The 17,202-nt window shown below is 58.1% G+C and overlaps 1 protein-coding gene across 2 annotated transcripts; it reads right to left on the bottom strand.

The window, feature by feature from the left end:
- Positions 1–6,446: 6,446 nt before the first annotated feature.
- Positions 6,447–17,197, bottom strand: RNF166 (ring finger protein 166). 2 transcript variants are annotated; one of them, XM_054711094.1, is made up of 6 exons: positions 16,955–17,196; positions 11,275–11,431; positions 9,599–9,711; positions 9,031–9,145; positions 8,794–8,901; positions 6,447–7,532 (listed from the first exon to the last, which is right to left on the bottom strand). In XM_054711094.1, exons 1-6 carry the CDS (start codon positions 17,107–17,109, stop codon positions 7,467–7,469), a joined length of 714 nt encoding a protein of 237 aa, XP_054567069.1. In that variant the 5' UTR covers positions 17,110–17,196; the 3' UTR covers positions 6,447–7,466. The 2 variants fall into 2 exon arrangements, with proteins under 2 accessions (XP_054567069.1, XP_054567070.1); XM_054711095.1 differs by lacking the exon at positions 8,794–8,901 and having other exon boundaries at positions 16,955–17,197.
- Between the last annotated feature and the right edge of the window lie 5 nt (positions 17,198–17,202).

The raw sequence follows: 17,202 nt of genomic DNA, 5'->3' as shown, positions 1-17,202 counted from the left end.
GGTTCCTCGCGGGTGCAGGTCCCGCTTGCGAATCCACAGAAGGCGGGTCCGCAGCGCCGCGGCAGGTGCGGGCAGGGTCAGACTCATTAGCATAGCGCGCCGCCTCGGCCAATCAGCGCGGGGCGCGGCCGGGGCGGGGCGGGGCGGGGCGGGACCGCGGGGACCAGGCTTCGGGGCCACGCCCAGGACAGGTGCGCGGCGTGGGGGCCGGAGCGCGTGGCCGGCGTGTCCTGCCCACGGGACCTCTCTGGCGCGCGCCGCGAGTCACGTCGACCCCTGGGGCCTGACGCACCCACTAGTCGCAGACTAAAGGGCGGAGGTCAGGGCTGGGTGGAAGCCCAGGAGGCTCCAGGGCACAGGGAGTGGGACCTTGCGCGGAACCCAGCCTGGGAGAACCCTGACTCCAGCCCGTTAACCCGCCCCACCTCCTGCTCAAACCCGCAACGGTAAGATTGATCAGCACAAGCCCTGAACGCCAAAGCTGCCCCAGCTGATCAGCTATAGTGGTGACCAATGGGGTGAGCTGGCCTGGGCAAGCCGGGGCCCCTGGAGACAGTGCTTTAGGAGTTGGCTGGCCCCAGGCATCCAGAAAACTCATTTGGTGGGAGAAAGGACACAGCCTGGAATCCTGGAATTCCAAGGGGTTCAAATATGTGGTTACAGGAAGTTTAATCAAAGAGGGCAAAGCTGTGCACTTTGCAGCAGCCTGTCTGTGACTCTGGGCAGCCATGTTCCTCCTTCAGTGTCCTTTGGAATGCTCAGTACCACAAAGAGCTGGGTGTCTGGTCCCTTTTGATGTGGACATTTCAAGAGTTCAGGGGTCAGATGGGGCAGTCTCTGGGCGGTGGACACAGCACCTGGCTGGCCCCCTGAGAGCCACAGGGTGTGTCTTTGGCTGTGTAGCAGGCCTGCCTTCCCAGCAGAGCCTTTTTAAGGCCCAGGTGCTGCGCTAGAGGAAGTGAGGAAGGACAGTGTGGGCTTGGGAGGGCGTGGTAGGTACGGCAGTGAGTCTGTGGAAGAACCCGTGCAGAGACAGTGGGAGGAGGGCTGTGACGCACAGTGTCTCACATTCCCTCAGTTTTGCAGATGAGAAAACAGGCTCTGAAAATCTGGGGAGTGTTTGAATTGGGAACAGGGCCCCACCCTGCCAGCCTTACTGGAGGTGTGTGTACCCCATGAAGGCGTGTGGAAGGGCAGGTCCTGCACAGACAGGAGAAGGTGCGAGTCTCTCCTGTGGGCCACAGCCTGGCACCACGCTGCCACACGTGGCTTTCAGAGGACACGTGACTGCCTTCTGCTTATTCACCTGTTCCTGGGCCTCGAAAGGTTTCTATTTATACCCTCTTCCTTCTCTCTCCCTCTCCCAGACGTAGACAACACTTGCAGATACCTGGGCCAACCCTTTGCCCATACTGTCCTTCCGCACCCAGCCACCCATTGTGTGGCCACCAGCCAAGATGACCTCCTTAATCCCCAGAGAGATGCTCTGTTATTTAGGGAAGCCGGGGCACTCCTGTGGAGAATCTGCTGATCTCATCTTGGAAACGCACCAGGGACCCCAGGGTCCTTGGAGCACCTTTGGGTTAGGGGCCACTGACTCCTTCCTGGGGCGGCCATAACAAAGGGCCCGGAGGGAAGTCTCCAATCCCTACTAACATCTCAGAACTGCCCTCCTTTGGTGGCACAGACTGACTTTTGGCTGTGGGGACCCAAGTGGTACCAACAGAGGAAAACCTCAGCATTTGCCTGTCCCTACCCGTGCAGCCCAGGGAGGGGGGTGCAGCTGTCCCCATCTGCTCTGCTCTGTGTCCTTCTGTCCTCAAAGGGCTGCTGGGCCTGGCAGAGAAGCCTCACACCCCGCCCTACGGTGGGAGATACACTTCTCACCACCCCCTCTCTCACCCAGAGCAGGACTCGCAGGGAACCGAGGTCCACCGTTCCTTCGAAAACCACAGCAGGCTTCATTGGGCACCTGGGGATGTCAGCTTCCAAGAGCCAGGCCGCTGCCCCTCCCATCGCTGTCAGTGTGGGACCCCCACCCCCCTGAGCCAGGCGGGAGCCAGCCCTTGTTGCTGTGCAGCACCCGCATGTGCTCAGGTCCACAGTGGAGGGAGGTTCAGCAATGCTTGTCAGGGATGGAAAAGCATCGAGTCCCCAGATGGCATGGCCCCGGACATGCTAGCATATCCCTGAGGGTTAGAGGCGTGAGCCCCTGTTTGTGCTCTCTAGTGCAGACACGTGTGTGAAGGTCCCAGGCCCAGGGGTGAGCCTGGCATCAGGACTCTTGGAATAGTGCTCAGAACCAGGCCTTGAAGCTGGGGCTCATCTGTCCCAGGTCCTAAGCAGATGGCCCTTGCACTGGGGGCACCAGCCACTGTGACAGTGGCCCCCAGTATCAGTGTGTGGAGCTTTTATGGAGGGAGGGTGGGCATGGATGGGAAATCCTGACTTGAGGCAACCTCACGGCTACCCAACGTGATGGACACATGGAAACTTGGACCCAATGCTCCAGCTCCCAACAACCAGATAGGTGGCCCGTGTGTGCTTGGTCACCCCCAGTGAAGGGAAACTCACTACTGCTTACAGCTGCTCATCCCATTGGGACATGATTGTTAGAGGTGATACTGGTTCTTAAATAGAGGTTCAGTGGACATATCCTATGTGATACTGTGGTACAGAGAGGGACCATTGTCCCTCCACACACAGCTTATAAGGCAGGCAATGGAGGCCTAGACCCCTTAGGCTTGTGATGTTGGATGATGAAGAGGGTCCTGGGGGCTGGGGCAGGAAAGGTGAGAACCGAGTGGTGACTGGACAGGAATATGCTGTGTGCACATGTGTCAGTATGTGTGCATGCTTGTATGTGCACGTATGCAGACCTGTCTCCTGTACATGCACACATATAATATTTTGTATACGTGTGTACATGTGTGAGGTTGCAGGAACTGTTCTCATGTGATACAGAGGTCGGACATCAGCAGATGAGCCCTGGCCTTGAATGGAGGGGTCTGTTGGGTCCACAGCTCGGTTCCCAGCTCCTCACCCCACTGAATCCTGTCTGCACGCGTCCCCAGCAGGTTATCGTAGAGACTCAAAGGCCATGTGTTGGGTGGCTCTCTCTCACAGTGATGGACTGGACAGGACAATCCCATTTGCCGATCCTCCCTCAGTGCAGTGTCCGAACCTCGACACACGCGGTCTCGAGTTCACTCGGTCAGTGTGCTGTGCTTCTCTCGCTCACCCAGCCACCAGGACACAGAGAGCAACAAGTCCTGTCCTCGAGGTTTGCTGGAGAGGCATCTCAGCTGGCTCTAACCTCCGCAGCAGCTTCCAGCCAAGGAGCTCAGCCCTGCCAGCCAGAGCATGTCGAGGACCCCAGGATGCACCTCCGGGGTCTGGGGATCCTGTCAACACTCGGCCAGGCCTAGGGCAGGCTCTCTAGAAGCCACTAACTGCAGGATCTGACATGCTGGCCACCACGTTCAGCAGAGCCCAGCGGCTCTGTCCCCAGGCTGGGTCAGGGCTCCAAGCTGGAGCTCACGCCCAGTTCTTCCCTGCTTTCCCTACTCAGTGTGTGCTGACAATGAACTGACAGACAACATCAGGAGTTGAAGCATTTGTCCCGAAAATAGGTTGGAGTACTAACCCCAGCACGCATGGTTGTGGTCTTATTTGGATATGGGGTCTTTGTGAGTGTAGTCAAGATGAGGTCATTAGGGCGGCCCCAGTCTGATGACTTGTGTTCTGATAAAAGGGGAAATTTGGACACAGATGATGTGAGGGCACAGGGAGAATGCCACGTGAAGCTGACAGCTCAGTGATGCATCTGTGAGCCAAGGCTCCTGGAGGCTGCTGGAGCTGGAGAGCCGGAGAAGAGGAACAGAGTGGGGGCTCCCCCTCAGCCCTCGGCTCTGGCTGAGAGGTCGGAAGGAACCAGCCCTCCCGACACCTGGACCTCTGGCCTCCTGAGCAATGGGAGGGTCCATTCCCACGGTGGAAGCCACAGATGTGGTTTTTGTTACAGCCGCCTCAGGACACTCACCCAGACAGCGGCCTTGCTCTCCGCGATTTGCTACGAGGGCCTAGCCAATCAAGGAGAACAAACCACAGCGCCACAAACCCATGCACCAAATGTGCTCAGAGTTTCTAGAAAAATGCCACCTGGATGCTGTTTGCACTTCCCAGCGGCCTGTTTGTGAGCCCACCCACCCTTCCTAAGTGCTTCCATAGGTTTGAAAGCAGACTCCTGGGGGAGCCGCAGGCCCCCGAAACAGTCTGCCAGCTCCTGCCTCTTCTGCTCCTCAGGTGGAGAGGAGCCCACACCAGGAGGGGCCCAGCAGCTGGCCGAACCTGGGGCGGTGAAGGCTGCACTCAGAGGAAACGGGCCTGTTTCAGCCCACCTTGTTCCCACCCGGTCGCCTGCCCTTTTCCTTGGCTGAGACCCAGGCTGTGGCTGAGAGGTCAGCCTCCCCTCCTTGCCTCTGACTGACACAGAGTGCTGCTAGAGATGTGGTCCTGAGGCTGATTGTGCAAGGGCACCTGGGACCCCCTCAGCCCTGGGGTTTAAGGCCCCTGCCCCATGAGCGGGCTGACTGCCGCTGGGTCATGATGAAACGCCTTCCCTGCACCGGACCCTGGGTGGGGCAGGGGCATCCTGTCCTGCATAGGTGTCTCAGGACTTGTCAAGATACACCAGCAGGAAGAGTCCATGTCAGGCCCTTTGCCTCTTGTGACAGGCCCTCAGAATCTCTTCATTCAGGAAACGGGGACAGTGACTTCAGCCTGTCACCCCTGGGGTGCATAAACCTACATCAAGATGGCCCCCAAGGGATTAGGGGAGGGTACGGCTCTGTGTGGCAGGTGTGCTGCCTCCCCCTCCCCCCCGATGATGAGATGAAGCAGGTAGTCCCGCTTTTTTGTTCTTTGGTGCCAGGCCTCTGTATACACTTGTATTTCCTGAAAAGACTGGCCTGGACGCCCACAACCCAGGCTGAGCCAAGCCCACCAGGAGCTGCTCTGCAGCGGGCCTGTGTGGCTGTGCCCAGCCACACCCTGTGTGCGCGCCCTGCTGCCCGTCAGTGCCCAGAGCTGGTGGCCAGATCTCAGGAGCCCCGGGCTAGTGCTGGGAGCCCAGCCTGGGCCAGGGGCTCCGTGCTCTGGGTGTCCTGCCTTTGGGTGGCTGGTTGCCCGTCCCCGTCATAGCAGGGAACCCAGAGGCCCTTTCTAGGCAGCAGGGTGTGCCTGACATGAAAGGCAAGGGCTGACACCGCCCTCCTCTGGGCACATTGCATCAAGGGCCTCCTTTTGGAAGGCTGGCATGTGGCTCTGCTATGCCCTGGAACCTGGCAATCTCAGCCAGTGATGTCAAAGGTTGGTCAGAGGGGAGAGTGGGGCCAGTGGCTCCTAAAGGTGTCCGAGGTTGACGGCTCCTAAAGGGGTAACTTCAGACCAAGTCCCACTCCCCTCTAGTGACCACTTGCCCTGCTCTACCACAGCTTTTAGCTCATGGGCCCCGATGCCTCTGTAGAGGTGTGGTCCAGAACACAGCCCCACCAGGTAAGCAGTCTGATGACAGTGAGGCAGGCACAAGGCTCAGGCGATGACCGGCCACCAGGATACTGGCCAGCAGGTGATTCTTGTGGCTTTGAAAGGCCCACGGTGACTTGGAGAACAGGCTGTCACCGATGGTGGCCATGGAGCACCGCCCTAGGTGGATGTTTCAGTGGAGGAAGGTGGGGTGCCAATGTCTAAATGGCTCCTCATGACCCTCAGTGGCTGAATGAGGCTTGGGAGCTAAGGTCACACTTGGGGGGCACCAAGCAGCTAGAGGATGGTTTGCAGAGTGCCAAAAGCCAGCAGCAGAGTGGCTGCCACGTGGGGACTGCAGAACTGTGGGGCTTCACCCCAAGGACATCCTGACGACTCCCCCACCTCTGGGCCCAGAACAGGCCCCATTCAGACCAGCTCTGACTAGGGAGCCTGGGGAGATACCCAGCCAGTCCCCTGGCCTCAGCAAACCCTGTCTTATGACCAAGGAGGTGAAAGCCACCAACGCCCAGCAAACCTTTGCCTGGGTTTGTCACGAGGGACCAGATGCAATTCAAGAATTTGCTCTGACAGAGGCAGAAACAGGCTGGGGAGCGAGGGTCACCGCTGGGAAACCTCCAGCGCACTAAGCAAGCCTGGTGTTCATGGGAGGACCTGGTTCCCCAGTGACCGCTGGCGGCCGAGGCCAGCAGGGCCTGGGAGCGGTGGCAGGCAGGACGGTTGACCACAGTCCTCCCCTGGCCACCATGTCCTCTTCACGGGTGACCCTGAAGCCAGCTTCACTCTGAGTTGGAGCTGCCTGGGGACAGAAACACACTTGCAAAGGAAGCTTGTGGTGACTCCACACCAGCCCTGGGCTTTTAATGTTTGCAGAATGAAACCCATCCTGCTGCTATAGATGCTTTGAAACATTTTATTATTTTTTTTAAAGGACAGCAATAATTTATGCCATGAACCAAACAAGAGTACTGACAAGCATTTTCTGGCCCAGTCCACCACTGCACAGCCCTGCTCCCCCCACGACCCCAAACTCTACCACCACTGAGGGTGGCCCTGCCTGAGGCAGGATGTGGTCAACGGGGCTGAGGCCAGGACCCTGGGCAGGAGGAGGCCCCAGAACAGCCCAGCAGCCACTGCAAGTGGCCAAAGAATTGAGATTTCTTCCAGGTCACTATCAAAGGGAAATGACAAACCAACCACAGGAACTCTCGAAAACACTGAGATGGCCTGGGACGGGGCCACCTCCACCCGTGCGCACAAGTGAAACTCCATGGTTCATTCTGGCCCCAGCATTTGCCCATCTCTCCCCTCCCCAGCTTGATCCCACAACAGTTTGTTTTTGACTTTTTTTTAAAAAATATAATTTTGTAAATGCTCCATAAAAATACTATTGTTCCTAGTCAAACACAGATATTGCAATATGAAGAGAAACTGCTTTGACTTTGCTCTATAAAATGTGAAAAGGTTATCACACTGGATAATATAGAAAAATGCCAGAATTTCTAGGTATCACAAAGCCAGTACCAGGTGCACAGAGGGAAGTGCTGCGAGACGCCGGCGGCCGGCCGGGTGTCGCTGGGGCTCCCCCTCCGCGTGGGGAGGACACCATGGCTTTGAGAGAGGCAGATAGCTGACTGCTCTCAGTCCCAACAGGCCGGCCCTGAGAGGGCTGCCTGCTTGGCCTGAAGCACCGAAGAAACCAGCCATGCTTGACCAGGAGCACAGGCAACCATCCTCCGAGGGAGAGGGGACAGTGGTCTCTCCCGGCCCGGCAATCCGAGTACCACCTCTTCTTCTGAAATGATGGAGGCCCACCTGGCCCGCAAGGTGCATTCAAGTGCAGGCTCTGGGCCACAGAAAGCAAGCATGGCCCTGTCCCCCGAGGTGGGAGGTTCGGTCCTGGTGGCTGGGCTGCGCCTTCAGTTCTCGGAGAGAGACAGGGCCAGGGCGGCCTGGAAGGCGGCTTCCTCATCGATGCTGTAGTCCTGGAAGACAGGAAGTGGAGATGGGCTGGGGGACCCAAGGGCCCAGACATGAGGGCCCAGCTGTGCTAGTGACTTCTCAGGACCACTTCCTCTGTCCAGTCACCCGAACAGACCAGCAGTCCCACCTCCACTCTCCCCACCTCTTCAGCACGACTCAGGCCAAGAATGAGGCCCCTGCAGTCATGGGGTCACTGCTGCCGTATAGAGAAAGCTCTGTTGGAGGTTAAAGTGCGGCCACATGTGGGATCACTGTCTGGCATCTCCCAAGTTCTCCACACTGAGGGCCCCTGCAGCTGTCCAACGGACACCTGTCCAGCGGACCCCTTGCCCAGCGGGCCTGTGGGGGGGGACAGACACTTGGAGAAAGCGCTGTCCTTTTGCCTCAGATGTGAGAACGAGGGTTGTGAGATGAGCAGAGAAGCCAGAGAGCTCCAGGCCTCCAACCACGAGGACCCTGGGGGCGGGCAGGAGCATGAGTAATTTTCCCATACAGCCAGGAACCTGGAGGCTGCAGGCTGGCAGGGGCAGGACGACAGGCTGGGTGGGGAGGGGCTGAACAGGAGGAAGAGCCTGAGGAGGTCTGCAGGCCTGGGGCAGGCACGGTTCTGACCAGAGCAGATAGGGGAGGGAAAGCGAGTTGGAGGTTTTCAAGATGGTGAAGTCCCTTTGGCTTTTCTCCAATAAGCACCTGAGGCCAGGCCAGCCCATCACCCTCCAGGGGTTCTCTGTCCTGGAAGGGCTGGGGAGATGGTCCCCCTGCAGCAGCCACTGCACCTGTGGCCACCTCTCCCAGAGAAGCCCCCCCCCCCCCCCAGTGTGAAGAGAGCTCTGAAGAACCAAGGGGCCCTCTCAAACTACTCTGCTGATCCAGAGTCCGAGGACCTCTAGTGGCCACGTGGACCTGCCTGCCATCAGCACCAGACCTGTAGGTGCTCCCACAAAAATTTGGGGAGGGCCCTAGTGGGTGTGGCTCAGTGGATAGAGCATCGGCCTGTGGACTGAAGGGTCCCAGGTTCGATTCTGGTCGAGGGCACATGCCCAGGTTGTGAGCTCGATTCCCAGTATGGGTGTCCAAGAGGCAGCTGATCAATGATTCTCTCTCATCATTGATGTTTCTATCTATGTCTCTCTCCTCTCCCTTCCTCTTTTAAATCAATAAAAATGTATTAAAAAAAAATCCGGGGAGGCCTTTGTGTGTTCAGCTCCCTTTGAATGATGGACCTGAGGCTGGTTAAGGGTTCGGGAGGGGGAGGACACGCACCACAAAAGTGTCATAGGAGAACTTGTGCCGGTGGAGCAGGTGCTGCAGGAAGTTGGCGCTCTTGTAGCTAGGGTCACCCCAGGGCATCGCTGAGCAGATGGGGCACACCTGGAACAGGGGACACTGGGGTGAAACTGAGCAGGAGTGAGAAGTGAGCCCCCGCCCTGGGGTCCCAGGAGGGCACTGTGGGTGGACAGTGGGGCTCAGGCACCCGGGCAGCTGGCAGCGGGCGCTCACCACACGGTTGGGATCGCTGCGGTGGTTGTCCACGCAGTGCTTCACCAGCTCCTGCTGGTCCAGGTTGCGGGCGCCACAGTAAGGACAGGTGAAGGTTGACCTGTTAGGGATGGCACTGGAGTGGAGAGGGGAGGGGTAAGTGGTGGCCTGGCTGGGCACTACAGACCTAAGGTCTGTAGCACAGGTGTGCCCTCCCCTCCCCTGGGCAGTGGGCAGGAAGGAGGCTCAGCCCAAGTACTGAGGACCCTGGCCACCGTGGGGCCCTCTGCCCCGCTCCCCAGCACACCCCTCTGCAACTGCTCTGTAACCGCTTGCTGCCTCATAAACTCCTGGTCCCTCTGCTTCCCAACATGGCTGGGCAAGTGGGGCGAGGACAGGCCACCTGCCCTGAGAGGAGTCATCTGTCCAGACCCTGCTTTTCTGGGGACAGCACACCCCTGCTGGGAGGTGATGCAGAGCCCCTTCCACTTCCTCTGGGTGGAGCAGCACTGCCTCCACCTAGTGGGCAGACCAGGAGCTGCTCCCACCACCCACAGGGACACAGAGTGCCCCTGGCGGAGTGGCCTACCTGGGAATGGGCTGGGATGTGGGCACCACAGGGACAAACTTGGGACAGTTGGCCATCTGCTCCTGGACCTTCATGCATGAGGAAATGTGCACCCTCATCTTGGCCAGTGTCACCTAGGAAGAGAGGCAGGGCAGGGGTCAGGCAGTCGGGGGGGTGGGGGTGGGGCAGCAAAGCCTCTGGCTCCATTGGACCAGAGAACAACCAGCAAGCAGGCTGGTCCTGCTCCTCGTGTTCACGGCCTAGCAGTGCAACAAACAGATTCTGGGGCCTCTCTTAGGGGCCCAGTGTCCCCACTGGAGAAAAGAAGGCAAGGGAAGGAGACAGACTTGAGACCCCAGGACATGCCTCTGAGCTACGCCCAGCAGCAGGTGCACACTGCTTTAGCTGCAGCTTGGCAGGAGGCTGGCACGGCCCTCAGCCCCTGGACGGGAGCACCCCAAGCTGGGGTCCTTGGGGAGCTGCAGAGCGCAGAGTCCCTGGGGGAATGGGAAGTACGTTCATTCAGGAAAAATGCCCCTCGTAACAGGAACCCATGAGCCAAATTCTTTTAGACAGTCGAACAGCTGACAAAACTCCTTACCAAAAGGTACCAAACCAACCCAAACCAAACCCAGCTTGACCTTCTCCTTGGCCGCTTGAGTCACAAACTCTGGCAGGGGGTTGGGGAGAAGGGGTCCCAGCTCCAAGCATGGTCAGGGGAAGGGCAGCGCTGAGGAACCTTGGTCAACCCTCCCTGGGGAGTGGGCACCACCTTCCTGCCATGTGGCCAATGCCAAGAGGCTGGAGAGTAAGCATTTCACAAACAGAAGACTAGTTCACAGAACTGAGGAAACAGCAAGAGAGGGCGCGGGAGGGACAGCTGCCTCCCTGAGCACAGGGCACTATCCCCAGGACCAAGGTCTGACCCAGGTGTCTGGGTAACAGAATAGCCAGCTCTGCCCAGGGTTGGGGGGCATGGAGTGAAGGGCAGAGCCACTTCACATGTGAAACTATAGGAGGATCAAGGGGAGAAGTGGAGAAGGGACTATGTGAGCTTGAAGGAAGCCCCAATAACGCCCCCTGGAGGTTCTCAGGTCAGCCCCGGAAGTTCAGACCTTTGACCTTTAAGGCAACGCAACCAGTGGCTGCTTTCCATTGTGCTAAGTTGGTAGAACTTGTTAACCAGAGAGATGGCAACGTCTGAAAATGTAAATTCAAAATCAGTTCCAGCTCCATCCACCAGGAGGTAGGGCCTCCCAGCCCTGAGGGAGTGGTGGGTGTAAGGAGGGTGATAGGATGGGCTCTAGGGCAGGATGCCTCAGGCAGGCGATGTAGGTGACAGAGGCCACAGAGCAATGTGCTCCATTCAGCCCGTGGTCCCAAGCTGCCCTCCTCTCCCTTACATCAATGCCCGCAGTGAGCAGCGGATCACTGGAGTGTCAAGGTTGTGTCTGGGGTGGGTTTTAGCTCAGCCCATGTCCCGGCATCAGCCACAAGGCACACAAGCGACCCAGAGCCCAGGCCAGAGAGTGGAGTTGCGGGGATGCAATGTGGGACCAGAGGCAGAGCCACCTGGAAGTGCTCGGTGCCGTGAGGGAGGGGCCGAGCCGAGCTGCAGGGTCCTCAACAGGAAAGGGAAGAGCTCGGTTCCTCTGCTGCAGGGCGGAACCAGGCCCCACGCACCCGGGGGTGGGTACCTTCTTGCTGCAGCCCCGGCAGGGTGCCTTGTAGGACGAGAGCTGCTTCTCCACGTGGGTGGCCTTGTCCACCTTCTTGGGGTCGAAGGGCAGGCGGCACAGCGGGCACAGGGGGGATGGTACCTGCAGACATGGCTGAAGGCACTCCCCACAGAACCTGCAGGGGTAGAGGACATGGGCCTGAGGTCACAGGCCAGATTGCTCCAGCACACGCAGGGCAACTCACCACTGTTGTCAACTGTGCGTTTCTGGAGACAGTATTTCCGAGCCCGAGTCCCACTGGCTGGATGGGTACCATTTGGCTCAAAGATGACCCCAGATCCCTTCTCAGCCATGGGCTCTTGGGACCCTCTGCTGTATCCTGGAACTGGGTAGAGCTGCAGCTGTGGCTCTCTAGGACCTGTGCTGCCCCATGGCCCTGGTCCCAGCAAGAGGTCTGGCTACAGTAGGAGGCCTGAGCTCAGCCTGCCAATCTCACTGCCACATGGTGATGATACCTCAGGGGGCTCAGAAAACATGGGGACAGTACAGGGGACCTTGGAGACCCCCCCCTCACTAAGCTCTGGGGAGTAAAATCACTAACAATGGTGGGAGAGGAAATCACAGGACTCAGTGATGGGGAAGGGCCAAAGCTGGCAGGTGAGCATCACCAGCCCTGGGACAGTGCCACCTTCTGGGCAGGAAGGGCTCTCCGGATAGGCCTGAATGGAGGAGCAGTGACAGGAGGGACTGTGCTCAGGCTCCTGACAGCCCAGCAATGGTACTCTTGGCCCTGGGCATACACGTGGGCGCTTGAGGCTCCTTGCAGCCCTGAGCTCTTGGCGCTGTCCCTGGAGATGCCTCATCCTGTGTAGGCTGCATGTGCAGAGAGCCCTCCTACCCATGCACCCCTCAACTGGAATTTACAACCACCTGCAGAGGAGGGTGCTGCTCATTAGAGAAAAAGCTGGTCAGAGGGGGTGAGAGGGAGAAGGCGCTTGATCACAGGACCACTCCAGTCCAGCTAAGAAGGAAGTGCTGTGGGGGCCACTTAGCGGCAACATAAGACCTGGGACTGGAGACGCTGAAACAGAGCCTCCGCAGCCCCAGAAGAGCATGTGCTCAGTCCCATCACGGGGGCTGAGCCCGGACGCACAAGAAAGGCGGTAACTCTGCAGACTACAAGAAACCAGGGTGGGCACCCCTCTACGCCCACCTGTGTGTGTCAGACAGGGTAGGCCATGATGCGGACAGGAGCTGTACGAGACAAAGGGGTGTGGAAATGTTTCTGAGTATACAGAGGACTCAGCTAAGCTAAGCGGTCAGAGTTCCCTCTGCCATCATATTCTCACTTCCTTCTCAGAAAAAGGCAGCCAAGGGAGATCCACAGTCCCTCCTGTGCCAACCCGAGGCCCGCCTCCTACAGGCTGGCCTCTAGTACTGCCACCACCTGACTGTTCACCTCTCACATTAACGTGCACATGAGAGAAGGCTCCGGCAGGCCTGACACCTAGAGTGCAGCGTTCCTGATGACCCTTGTGCTGCAGAGTAAGGAGGTGGGCCCACTGGTCACGTCCTGCACCGGTGAGGGCTCACCAGGCATCACAGCAGGCATGCAAAGGAGATGTTATACACCCAGCCCTGGTGCTCAGTGAGGATGCCAGGGCTGTTCCTCACCAGTCTTAGGGTATTTATCAGGTAGTCTCTTACTTCACCCAGCCTCTGGAGGAAAGTGCTGCCTCGATGGTCACAATGGGGAAGCCGAAAAAACCCAACGAGTGCTCACCCAGCACTAGTGACAACAGCCAAGTAGAAACAACCACGTGGCCATCGACAGGTGTCGGACATGCGGATCTCAGTCTATCTCTGTGATGCACTACGACTTAGCCATAAGAGGGAGTGTGTACTGACGGGTGTGACCACTGCAGGAACCTTGAAAATATCATGCTCAGCTCTAGCCGGTTTGGCTCAGTGGCTAGAGCATCAGCCTGTGGACTGAAAGGTCCCAGGGTCAAGGGCACATGCCCGGACTGCGGGCTTGATCCCCAGGAAAGGGCGTGCAGGAGGCAGTCGATCAATGATTCTCTCTCATCACTGATGTTTCTATCTCTCTCTCTCTCCCCTCTCCCTTCTTCTCTGAAATCAAGAAATAAAAAATAAAATTATGCTCAGTGAAAGAAGCCAATCACAAAGGACTACATGGTACAATTTCATTTATGTGAACTGTCCAGAACAGGCAAATCCAGAGACAGAAAGCAGGTTAGGAGTTGTGGGTATAGAGGTTGAGTCCCAATGAGGATGATGAGAATGTACTAATATTGAATGTGGTAATGGTTACCCAATGCTGTGCATATACTGTGGGCCACTGAATTGTACACTTGAATAAGGGAATTATCTCTCAACAAATGCAGAAGGAAAGGACATAAGACCACATGTGGGGATGAGCCGTAACCATAACACTGGCAGAATGCAGGGTTCAGTGCAGGCCTCCGAAGGAGCAGGTCTCCGATGAGAGACAGAGTTCAAGGTGAAGGGTACCCCACTGTCCTCCAGTAGGAGGCAGGGGAACTTTGGGAGTCTCGAGAAGGCAAACCTGGATGCCTGCCTGACCCCAGACTCGTAGCACTGCTTGCCTCCTTTTCACAGTCCCTGAGGAGCTAGAGGCAGAACTAGGTGTCCACACAGTAGCTCAGCTCATGGCCTAGTTTCCAGCATCATCAACGTGGTGTGGTGAGGGCTACCGCAGACTAACAGTGCTCACTTCTCCGGCAGGAGGTTCCTGCCTGTGTCTGCCCAAGGGACTGGTTCTGGGCAGTTTCTCAGCTGAAGGAAGCAGCTGAAGGGGCCTGTTCTCATGTCAAACCCACAGGCACAGCTGCAACAGCCTGACAACCAGTGCAGGGACTCCAGGCTACAGCAGCACCACTCAGGTGTCTCACTCCCACCCTGGCCTTCTGCATGTGCAGGTACACCAGGACAGGCCAATGTTCAGAGGGCAGGCAGGCAGGCAGGCAGGCAGGCTGAGCCCCAGGCTCCTGGAACTGTCCTGAGTTGGGAGGCTGACTTCCAAAGCCTTTTCTGGGTGGTCACGCAATGGCTCGTGTGCTGACGCACCTCACTGGGCTCACCCACACAGACCCTGAGCTGCCTTTGGGCCCATGGGCCTTGTCTGAGGCCTGTGTTCTCAGGCAGCCAAGCAGGGAGTGACCAAAACTCCTGGAGCCTCTGGGACCCCCACCCAGAGAAGCCAGCTCACTGGCCTGGGTGCAGCTGGAAAAGGGCTGTAAAGGCTCAGTGGTCTTAGGGTCTGCAGTCACTGCTGCAAAAGTGGAAGATGGAGAGGGGCTCTGAAGGTGGTGGGAGGAGAGTGGCTAAGAGGCAGGGTGGGCCGGGCCACCTGAGCTCAAACCCTGTCTTTGCTGTGAGAACTGGGACCTTTATTCAGCCTACCTCGCTTTCCTTGTACAGAAAGAACAGTGGCAGTACTGCCTCAGAGGGCTGTGGCATTCAGGGAGTACTAAGATAACATCTATTATCACTCCCTACAGTTCCCCTTAAAAAGGAACTTTAAGACTTTTCTATGACCTCTGTTCAGTAACAAACTGTATGTGGGGATACTTAGATGCAGGGACAGATGGGACAGCACTAACTAGAGGGGATGAAAGAAGAGGTATAATGACCAGAGGTAGCCTGGGCTAAACCCTGCCCCCAACACAGGCCCTCAGGGGAGGGTCCATCAGAGGGTTAGAAACAGCCATGCCGTTTCTGTTTCCGGATGTGGCTCACTGCCCAGGATGTCCCTTGAGTGTGACAGAAAACCAGCTTCCTCTGGGGCCCCCGGGGAGTTCCTGGGAGCTCTTCCACAAGCTCCATTGAGGGGCTCCTGCTCGAAAGCCTATATCCCCTCCTTCTGTCCAGGGGCTGGAGCAGGGGTACCTGTCCCATACAGGGCCGCTCTCACCACCAGAAAACCTATTTTGAGAAAGGAAACTGCGTAGTCAGGTAGCTGTAGAGGGAAATAACCAAACCACCAGCAAGGTTTTTATGGTAAAAGGAAAGGCGGAACCTTGAAATCTTCTTTGCTCATCTGTATACGTGCCTTCAAAACACCGGGCCAGAAACTTCGGGAAAGTAAGCAGCAGAGACAGAATAGCTAGGGAAAAAAGCCAGCAGGGAGAGCCAGGGAGTAGGTCTTTCTAAGGCACAAGCTGTAGAAGAGGCCCTTGTAGGACCAGCCCTAGAAATAGGCGAGGGGTGAGATTATGCTAAGAAGAGCGTGGGGGGAGGGGCTTTATAAGAGATGTTTCACAACAATCCTGTGTAGTTCTGTATTCTGGAAACCACTAAAATGTACTTGGATAAAAAAAAGAAAAAATACAGTTTTGTGCAGACCAAGAGGCTGGGTGAGTGTCAGTGCCAAGGGGACACCACTGAAGCCTAGGCAAGGGTTTCTAAAATTAGAAGCCTCACAGTTCTCTCAGTGATGGACTGAAAGATGCAGAACACACCTTCAAACACCCACGAGTACGTGCTTGCAAGAAACAAGTCCTGTTCAGAAGCTACCCCTGTCAAAATGTCACCAGCAGCCTGAACAGTCGGCTGTGCTCTGTGCGGCCTGGCAAGGGAGGGAAGGACCCTGACACTATCCCTGCCACCTCTCTGGGTGAGGAGCAGTCACACACTCACCCAGCAGTTCCAGCTACCACTTTGTATCAAGAGCCTCCCAAGTCAGCTGCCTCTGTTTGCAAAATGTTCTAGGGCCTCCTACCAGCCTGGGTGCCCCTCAGCCCAACCCCTTGGAGTGAAAGCTCCACCTCCTCAGCAGCTCTTCCAGCAACCAAGCCCTCTAAGGCCCCGCTCCCCACCTTGCTGACTTCACTCAAGAGCTGCATTATTCAATCACTTGGGAGGTTCAGAGTGGACACTGATCTCAGCTCCCTCCCTACCAGGCTGGCAGCTCCAAGATGACTTGAGTGAAGCTCTCACTCAGCTGGGAGGAGCGCCACATCCTCAGGTTTCAGTTCCTCAAACCCTGCAGGAGCCCTCGGTAAGCCCTGGTGCAGGCAGCTGGAAACCCTAGCAAGGTGCTTAGCGACTGGTCCCCTGTGGGCCAGCCTGCCTGGCTGATCGGTGATCGATGTGACCCAAGTTCTCCATCAGAAAAAAAAAAAAAAAAAGAAAGAAAGAAAGCAGCACCAGACTCCACACAAGCCCCGCTCCGAACTTTAGGGAACTTCTCTCCTCAGCAATCTAGACAACAGACAGCCGGTCCGAAAAAGAGTTGACAGCAAAAGCCACAGGCATTTATTTACAACCGCCCACTCCAGTCTCCGCGGGACCGAATCCAAGCGACTGGCGCAGAGGTCGTGCCGGCTGCCCTCTGAGCACCCGGGGGAGGCCCAGAGGCCGTCACAGCCCCCGGGACGCCGAGACCCGGCAGGGTTGCGGGCTGCCCCGTGCGCCGCCGGTGTGGTGGGAGGAGTGCCAGGGCTGGCGGAGCCTGGGCTAAAGCGGATGAACGCGCCGGAGGGCAGGGCCGGCGCAGCGTAGGGAGCCCCGCTCCCACGCCCCCGGGTCCTCCCAGCGCGCCGGGCTCCCCGCTGGGCCGGGCGGCCGTGGGCCTCCGACCCTCCTGCCGGGCGCAGACCCCTCCCCGCGGCGGAGCCCGGCCCCGCGGCCGCCCGGAGGCCGGCGCACTCACGTGTGGCCGCAGCTGCCGATGGCCACAGGCCGGTGGTAGACCTCCAGGCAGATGGGGCAGCTGTACTGCGCCTCCAGGCCGCTGTCGCCGCCCGCGGGCCCGCCCGCTGGCTGTCGCTGCTGAGCCGAGGCCACCAGGCTGCGGAACATCGCCATCCCGGGGCCAGGCCCGCCGCCGCCGCTGTCCCGGCCGGCCCGGCCAGGACCGGCCCCCGCGTCACGGCCGCGACGGCGTCGCGCTGACGTCTC

This window comes from Eptesicus fuscus, chromosome 21 (assembly GCF_027574615.1).
Source record: "Eptesicus fuscus isolate TK198812 chromosome 21, DD_ASM_mEF_20220401, whole genome shotgun sequence".
In the NCBI taxonomy this organism is placed as follows: domain Eukaryota; kingdom Metazoa; phylum Chordata; class Mammalia; order Chiroptera; family Vespertilionidae; genus Eptesicus; species Eptesicus fuscus.
Note: the sequence above shows the minus strand (reverse complement) of the source record. Positions and strands in the feature narration are given on the sequence as shown.

Coding starts and splice junctions, on each gene's coding strand:
- RNF166 (XM_054711094.1), bottom strand. CDS start 17,109: ATGGCGATGTTCCGCAGCCTGGTGGCCTCGGCTCAGCAGCGACAGCCA. Junction 11,432..16,954: donor ATCGGCAGCTGCGGCCACAC/GTGAGTGCGCCG, acceptor CTACCCCTGCAG/GTTCTGTGGGGAGTGCCTTC. Junction 9,712..11,274: donor GCCGGGGCTGCAGCAAGAAG/GTACCCACCCCC, acceptor CTCTCTTCCTAG/GTGACACTGGCCAAGATGAG.